Genomic DNA, 9,549 nt, shown 5'->3' with positions numbered 1-9,549 from the left:
TTATTTTGAGGATAATAGGCTAAATGTATGTGTTGAATAGGCCTATTATAATGAATTATTATAATTTACATATGATTTAAATCATTATATTTTCATTGCACTCTCTTCAACTGAACTATGTATATGCCTACCACTAACAATATCTACTAATGATACTATAACATAAACGATGAGGGAAGAGGGGGAGGGAGTGACGTCACGGGTTAAGAACTTCTGCCCACTTTGCATTCCGTGTTGATGGCGCCGGTTTTCCTCATGATATTTTAAGTTAAAACCGGGGGGAAAAAATATTTTTGATGGATGGAACTGTAAAGCAGTTTATCACAGCAATGTTTACAATGAAGCAATCGAGTCCAGCCCATGACACTCGTTTAAACATCATTTAATCATCAGCAAACAGGAGGTGCATCGGGACGGACAGACTGCAGCATTCACCTGAATCTCCTCATCAGCCTCCGTCTCTCCGAGAGCGCGTGAGGGACGCAGAGATCACACCCGTCCGGAGGCGATGGCAGCCGGGGGAGGATGCGGGGAATCAGTGGATCAGTACCGGGCCGAGGTGGAAAGGCTGACCCGTGAGCTCGCTGATGCAAACCGGGAGAAGATCCGGGCTGCGGAATGCGGTCTGGTGGTGTTGGAGGAGAACCAGACGCTCAAGCAGCAGTACGGGGAGCTCGAGACCGAGCAGGAGGCTCTCAAACAGGAGTTGGAGCAGCTACAGGAGGTAAACATATAGCTTCGATGAGCTGATATAAACGTATATGAGTGTATATGTCTGGAACAAATGTCTGTAAATGCACACACACACACACACACACACACACACACACACACATATATATAAGTATAATTTTTTCTATTATCTCTGATCATATTTGACATTTAGGCTATTTTAACCACTCTTTCACTAACCATACCATATAATTTTCATGGTACTGTTTTGTAAGTATATTTTGAAATATTGTTGAAAGAAATTGAGTATTTATTTATTCCTCAAAAAAAAAAACCCACACAAAATCAGTGCTGCAGGTAAATTTAGACTTGCTCAAGCAATGATTGATTCTGGTGTCACAGGTTTATGAAGAATCGTTGGTGTGTCAGGAAGGTTTGCTGTGCGTTGTCCCATATCTCTCTGATGTTTACTCCATATAGGCCTACAGTATAAGTGAAATTTTATCATCTGTATATTTGTATGTATAAATCTCAGAACTAAGCAAGTTGTTGGCTTGTTTAGTGTGATGCCATGTGTGAAGCTTCTTATGAATCATTTGTATGCACTTTTATTGTTATAATACTCTTAAAACTATTTTTGAAACATCATATTCGCTCTCAGTCCATGCTTTACTTAATTTTGGGGGTTTCTTACATCCTTAATGATAAGAAAAATTAGGCAAATGTAGTAAACAGTAACCATCTAGAGTGGACACCCATTGCTGTATTCAACTGAACTGACCACACTGTAATGTATCTGGGACAAATGGGCTCTTTTAGAGAGGTGGAATGATGAAGAGATAGAGATGAAAGGAGAGAGACAGAGGAAAACTGAGACAAAAAAAGATGGAACAAGATACTTTCTGACTGCTGCACCAGCTGCAGTGATCCAGGGACAGTGTGACTAACCATTACAGATTGTCAGTGTGACTGATGACAAAGAGGGGTAGGGATACAACATGTTCAATTGTTAAATCTGAAAGTAGCTCATAATATGTCATATTGATACTATGTGATTTGTTGTATTAACTACACTACCGTTCAAAAGTTTGGGGTCAGGAAGATTGTTTAATGTTTTTGAAAGAAGTCTATTTTACTAACCAAGGCTGTATTTATTTGATCAAAAATACAGTAATAACACAATAATATTTTTAAATATTATTACAATTATTGCATAAACATTATTGAATATATTTTAAAATGTAATTTATCTTTGTGGTGGCAAAGCTGATTTGGTGCTCAAGAAAAAAAAAAATTAATGTCAATGTTGGAAACGGTTGTGATGCTTAATATTTTTGTATAGAATAAGGCGTTCAAAAACAGCATTTATTTGAAATTTAAATCTTAATATAAACACGGTTTAACACTCTATAACAAGTCTTTACTGATCATTTTGATCAATTTAATGCATTCTTGCAGAATTAAAGTATTCATCTCTTTTTAAAAAAATTCTTATTGACCTCAAACTTTTAAATAATAGTATGTTGCTTATAGGAACTTGTACAGCAATCATGACCACCATTGAAGCAGTTAAGCCTGACCTTTTGACCTTTGTTTAGGTTGTCTTCATTAGTGTTTTCAGTGCTTTATAAAAAAAACTAGCTCAAATACAAATTTGTCTTCTGAAATAGAAATAGAATTCACATAGAAATATTAGTTGATGTTATTTGGAGCCGTCTAGGGAACGATATTTATCGGCACATCATCGGAATTAGCCGATAAAGGCTTAAAATGTAGAACATCAGCCTGAAATGAAAAATTATGCCGATATGCTTTGCCGATAATATGACATGTAATAACAAAAAAATATTGATTTTATTATTGTTAGTTTCAAAGCTTTCAATGTAGCCTACTCTCATTATAAAAATAACTTTAATAATGTTTTAGTTCTAACAAGTAGCCTACGTATTTGCTCAAAACTAACCGAAATTAAAAATTATTTGTTTATGAACTCTGCACAGGAGAGACTTGGTGATGTTTCCAAACAAAAGGAAAATATATGGCATTGGCTATTTGCCAAAATGAGTTGGAAAAAATCGGCATATCGGATATCGGCATTCTAATGCACCTAGGCATTCCCATGTTATTTTGTTACCCTAATGACCCCTAAATTCCTCTGAAGTAAAGCAATGACTATGACTAATGGGTCTTTGTTAAGCTTGACAATATGAATGCTTATCTCTCAGACATGTATGGTTATTTACTGACAGCAGTGAGTCATTTGCAGTGAATAACTGTCATGAAATGATGTCAGTAATTGCATTTTTTCATGGCAGCTCCCCCTAGATCTGGCTACTGTAGTCTGCCCCGTGGGCTTCTCTTTAATTAATTCTATCATGCAAATCATGATAGAGCTTGTCTTTCCAAGCCAGACAAAAATTGGGGTCAGTTTGAAAAAAATCACCTTCATTGTATCAATTCGTTTGGAATTACTAGAACTTTGCAGGATCTGTTAGTTTTTTGCAATGTGGTAAATGTATTTGATCTATTCAGATTTAATTTCAGAAAAATAAAAAATGCATTTTCTTGTTTATTTAGGAAAGCTTTGAGTAAAGAACTTGCCATTCAAATTTATCTTTTAGGGTTCATGATATGATCAATAAAGCACATCTGTTTGGGTTCTTGCCTTTCAAATAGTATCTCTATCGCTCTTGATCTCTCTATATCTCTCTGTTCAAAGCATCTGTGCTGTTTATAATAGAGTCTGTCTGCGGCTGATAGTCTTGTGAAGGGCACTAGTGCTGGAGGTGATATTTTATCTTGAGGATTGACTTGCTGTATTTGGTCTTTTTTTCTCTTTATCTGTCTCGGTCCCTCCTTTATTTTGATGAATATTAAACAGAATATAAAAGACCACACTGCACCATTTGCCTTTGGGCTCCCAGCTCAAATCCTTTGAGAGTTTTCCTCCTAGAATTTACTTGAAAACCAGATTTTCTAAATGTGCAAGAGAAAGGAAATTTAGAGGACAGGTGACGCCTCCACCATATACTGTACACACCTTTTTTTTTAAGAATTTTTTTTTTTTTTTTTTTTTTTTATTGTTCCCATATATCCTAGTAAGAGCTTTGTAATTGTTATTATTGCTGTAATTATCCACTTTTGTGTGTTAAGCATAGCTGTGGTGTTTTTTTTTTTTTCTACAGTAACGGAAGTGCACATAGTTAGCACACAGTTGGTGTGTAATTTTTCCTATTCACAAAGTCAGAATTGATTTTAGGACTCATCAATTTATTGATTATCTTGTTAAATGCAGCATAAAGATCAAGATAATTAGAATTTGGGCATTTGAAAACAGGCCAATGCCATTAGTTTATTAAATGTTGGTAAATAGGAAATGCTACACCTGTATAAACCCCAAAGCCTGCTTAAAGGGACAGTTCACCCAAAATTGAAAATCACTTACTTACCATCATGTCGTTCCAAACCATTTCGTTTTTTTTGCGGAACAGAGAAGATATTTTCAAGAATGTTTCAACTCTTTCTGTCTATACAGTGAAAGTCAATAGTCTATATGTCTAATAGTCTAAAACAATGTTAGACACCACTGACTTTTCATTGTGTGGACCAAAAAAACATGGAGAAAAACATTTTTCACAATTTCTTCTTTTGTGTTCACTGTTCAGTAATCTTCAATTATTCAGACGTACAATAAGTAAAGGAGTAAAATTATTAATTGTTATGCATTTGTTTTTCAATCTAGGCTACTTGTGGTAAACAGCAAATAGAGCTCAAAAGGTTTTTCGGTCCCTCAAGACACAGAGGAAACAGACTGTTGAGTGTTTTATGGTTACAAATGGAGGGTGTTTGTGTGTATTAACAGTCCAGTGCCCTACAGTTCTGTTTCCACTGAAATGCTCTTGATGTGATCTACATTGATAAGACAGGAGAAAATAGATTTCCAATAAGTTTATATTCTAGGCTATAATTTTGCATTTATACTTTTATTCAGAGCAATTTATATAATTCAGTCTAAACATTTGATTAGTTAATGCATTGGGAATCAAACCCATGACCTTGGCATAGCACAATGCCATACTTTTAAACCATATCATGTACTTTTAGACTATAATGATCCTGAAGGGATTCACTATGCCGCGAAGGCTGAGGTTCTTTTCTCACAGATGTTTAATGCACTCATCGACATGAACACCAACACCGTACACCAACACCGTGGTTAATAAAAAGGACGAATATAAAACAAACATCAGTCACACATTCAGTTACATGGAAAACACATATCTTTAAACTCTTAAATAAACAGAAAATACTTCCAGATTCCACTTTTGCCTGCTTGTGAGCTAAGAGGGGGGTTGATTTCTTGGGATTTCTTGATCGGATGACTTAAACCTAAAACCTATTAAAACTAAAATTTTATAACATTGTTCTATCTCTTCATGTGGATGATAAACCAGGAAAAAGAATAAGATAAAATATAACCTTAGAAAGAATACATCTTGTTCAAATAAACAACAGTTGAGTGCAGAAATCACAATAAGCGTTATGAAACAATAAAAATATAAAATTATAAAATTAGAAGTTACTGAAAAAAAATAGTTTAAGTACACGAGCACCATCTAGTGAAAATAAACATCATAGATGCAGGCTGGTGTGTGACAGCAAATACACTTACAATATGTCAAAACCAGCTTCCACAACTTTAGTTAACATTGAGTATGAAGCTGTGAGCATAAAGCCCTGCACAAAGTCATAGATTTCTAGGTCATCCATATGGAGTCATAAATCTGCCTGTCCTAGAAGAATACAAATAAAAGAGAAGTAGTAAGAGACAGACAGAAGGATGCGGTAAAAAAGCCTCACCACCCCCTCACAAAATCAGCAGAGGTTCAAGGAGCTAAACGATAAAGACTGGTGGACAGGACAGGGCCTAGTTTTTCTGCCCAGCCCCCATAGCCTAACCTCTTGGCACAAAGGAACTCATCTCTCAAGAACCCCCTAGAGGTGAGAGATATTGATTTGAGCCTCTGATGCAAATGATTGTTGCATTGTGAGCCAGCACCATTCTCCAAATTAATACCAATAAACAGCATTTTCAGTGCTACTACAGTGCAGTGCTACTACTAAACTTAATTAATTATACATCACTGCTGCTTGCTATGGGAAGCATCACTTTTTTTTTGCTCATCCTGAAGGTTAGGTATAGATAAAAGCATCTGCCAAATGCGTAAATGTAAACTTTGGTGGTGCATTACTCAGAGATGGATGATACCTCAAATGATGGATCTGGTTGAGTGGGTTTTTTACCCTAATTTTCGAGATGGTCCTCACTGCAGAACATGAAATCCACGGGGAGGAGTCGGATCCAGATCCAACTCCTCCCACCTTACATATACCTAAACCTACCCATCTCCACCCCTTGGATCTTGTTCCGACTCCTCCCCGTGGATCTCGTACTGCATTGAGGTGCTACTGTCATTTTCCATAATTTACCATCATTTTTACATGATGAACGATAAAATAGGAATAGCGTCTTTTGATTTGGGCAAGTAATAAACCCACTTTGCAACCATCCAGAAAGCCAATGACCTATCAATGTCATAAGTCCCTGCTTGAGTACACGCTAATTGATGCAACCACTTAGTGAAGTAGCCAAAGAATAATTTGAAACCTGCCAATAAAAACACTAGAAAGGCTGTATCTGAATAATGCCAATCTAGTAGTTGTCTCTTATGATTTTCAGAGATGAGCGTTCTAGTGGATTTGTAAATATCTAACAGTTGTAACTTGAATTGGTGTGGCTTTGGGTCTGGACCTTTTAATCAAGCAACGAGCAATCTGTGCCTCTCTTCATCTCTCAGTGAAGAATCCTGCACAGTTTTTCGCTGTGTTTATTTCTGCTGCAACGAGACTTTGGGAAAGAGCCGGCCTACTTTACCCAGGGGTGTGTGTATTGATTGTTGCTTTACTTTAGCCTTCTAGACAGCAACTTCAGTGCCTGCAGTAAAATAAACTGTTGGCTTTGACAATTAAATGAATAAAGTCTCTGTTATGACTGTTTCAGGCAGTTGTAGACTATAGACTATATATCCCTCATTTGTTTTCTCACTAAGTGTGGCAAATCCATTTGCCGTCTCATAAAGTGTATCACGGTCAACACACTTCCTATACTCCTTTCACTTTGTAGAGTTTTTTTTTCTCTCATTATTACTTCATCATCGAGAGAAACCCAAATACATCTATATCTGTCTATCTACTGTATCTTATATGAATTTGCTTTTCTAAAATGCCAACATTTTAACCCATCCTTTTTTATATCCGTTTATTTCTGTAAAAAAAACAAAATGGGATTGTTCAGCAGTCTATATTGAACATTTTATTTTCATATTAAAAATGTGATTTTTCATTTTGATGTCTTGATTCACAGCTGATCTGTGGTAGATAAACATTCTACGGCAACATGCACCTTAGACTCTTCCAGTGTAGACACAGTGTTAGACATCAGACATGTATGATTATATCAATATAATCCAACACTAAATCTCATTTCCCCCCCACCAATATTATTTCCATGCCAGCAGCACGTTAAAAGCAGACTCGGCCATCCATTAACACCCTGTTTGGATGATACCCAGTTGCACATTTTCCTGTCCTTCAGTGTTTGTATGTTCAGGTGGTTGTGGCCCATGGCCCTGACCTGTGTGCTAATTAAATGGGACCCTGCCCTGTCTCAGTTCATTTCCCAACATGTATATAGGACACTCGCTCTCTAAGGATGGCTACTAAGTGATGATGTTATAAGATGCTTGAGGCAGAGGACTGGAATACAACCTCTCTATACAGGGCAATTTACTACCCTAAAAGACTCCAGACCTGGACTAGTCTGTGCACTCCGAAAAAGAGACAAGAAAGGGAGAGACAGAAAGAGAGATACCATATCATACTGGCTCATACTGTTTTAAATGTGATGAATGGGCTTGTTTTCATTACCTTGGGAGGTGCAGCAGATTTATTGTTCGTTATTTAATGCTGTAGTATGATGAGCTATGCATTTACAGTTTCATTGAAGTGAACTGCCATACAATTTGCAGATAATTTACACATTAACTGACAACCCTATTGGCTGATATGCATTCATGCTGCTTACCCAGAATAAGAGGTTTAAGAGGCTCTGTTCAGCTAAAGATGAGGCTGTTTTCATAGTCTGTTTTGTTACTTTGCATGCTGCGAATTTCAATCTCGAACATAATCAAATTCTGCCTATCTCTTTCAACAAGGTATAATAAAGAAGAAAAGCCTCTTTCCTGCTCTGGGCTCCTAAATCCCAGGCGACTTCTACCCCAAAGGGTGATTTGGAGTAATACAGTCTTCTATTATTCTCGCCCTGCATTCCATTGTCAGCTGAACATGTGTTGCAGTGAATAATATATTAATATAAATTTTAATAAAACGTTACACTCACTTCCGTTCTTCTGGAGATTCAGCAGGAACACGAATATCTGGTACCGATCCTTTTTTCATGTCTTAGCAAATCCAGCTTTATACTGACCCTCGTTTATAAAGCAGTCTGGTGAGAAATGATTCGCGCAAACATGAGAGCATTGACGTTGCTCGTGGGGAATTTTCCCTTCGAAAACAAACTCAGCCACTGCGTCTTCAGCGGTTCGGATTTAGGAACATTAAAATGACTGCTGTGTTCGTTATTACACCCAAGAACAGAACACCACAATCGCTTAGACGCCATTCTGCTCATAGACAGTGCTCCAGCATATCAACAATGGCCGCGCCGGTCCGCGCCGCGCAGACTATGATTGACAGCTCCCTCATGAGCGAGGGCGGGTCTGTGTTGAAACGCTCGAGTCCTGTCAATCAACAATCGTGGGAGGGGCGTGCGAGCTTGTGACGTCACAGGCTCGAACGGCTCGATTTGAGGCAGGGGAAAACATATAAAGAGATTAAAACAAAACCACTGGATGGATTTTTATCATTATATGATGGTTGTGTACAGGCACTGCCAACACACATTTCAGTACAATCAACTTGTAAAAGTGCATGTACCATTATATGACCCCTTTAAGAGATTATGTGTACATGTGTTTTTGGTCCAATAAATAATACATCAGTCTTATCCAAATTTAATAGATAAAAAATGATTGCTCATCTAATATTTATATCTTTAACACACTCTGTCAGCTTGGATTGTTTAGAGATTTCATATGGTCGTAATGAAATATATTATAATGAATAAAATATTACTGAGTAACATCAGCATAACAGTGGAAACTAATTCCATGTTTTCTAAATATTTCCAAGGGGCAGCATGTATATTGAAAATAGCAGAGGGCCTAAAACAAACCCTTGCGGCACACCATTATTAACTGATGTTAACTTGGAAAATTCATGTTTAAACAACAACAAAAAATGGTAATGGTCAGATAGGTACTATTTAAATCATATTAATGTCTGTTCCTGAATACCAGTGTAATTTTGTAATCTATCTTAAGAGTGTGTCATGATAGTGTTGAACGCAGCACTGAGATCAAGTAAAACTAGAATTGAAATGCAACCTTGGTCAGAAGCTAGAAGTAAGTGATTTGTAATTTTAACAGACTTACATTTTTAACATTAAATTTTTCTTACATCATAATAATATTTTAAAATATTACTGTTTTACTGTATTTTTGATCAAATAAATGCAGCCTTGGTCTTTCAAAATCTCCCAACCACAAACTTTTTAACAGTAGTGTATATATTATGTTTCAACTGAGAATTTTCCATTAATAATTGATCATGCTAATGCTTTGGAAAGACCAAAAATATGTTTTGAATGCTGGTCTCCATCATAGGATGCTGGTGTTTTGTGTGTCTGCTTTAGACTTA

The 9,549-nt window shown here is 36.6% G+C and overlaps 1 protein-coding gene across 4 annotated transcripts in view; it reads left to right on the top strand.

Annotated features, from left to right (window-relative positions):
• The first annotated feature begins 212 nt into the window (after nt 1-212).
• The window catches only part of bicd1a (bicaudal D homolog 1a), a 38,147-nt gene continuing 28,810 nt past the window's right edge, over nt 213-9,549 (top strand). For all 4 annotated transcript variants that reach the window (XM_056261336.1, XM_056261338.1, XM_056261337.1 and 1 more), the window contains exon 1: nt 213-724. In XM_056261336.1, the coding sequence (XP_056117311.1) occupies nt 509-724 (216 nt within the window). In that variant the 5' untranslated portion in view covers nt 213-508. The remainder of the gene's footprint in view (nt 725-9,549) is intronic.

This window comes from Rhinichthys klamathensis, unplaced genomic scaffold (genome assembly GCF_029890125.1).
Source record: "Rhinichthys klamathensis goyatoka isolate OS25496 unplaced genomic scaffold, OSU_Roscu_1.1 h1tg000181l_1, whole genome shotgun sequence".
Classification (NCBI taxonomy): Eukaryota; Metazoa; Chordata; class Actinopteri; order Cypriniformes; family Leuciscidae; genus Rhinichthys; species Rhinichthys klamathensis.
This window is presented reverse-complemented; position numbering and strand designations above follow the sequence as displayed.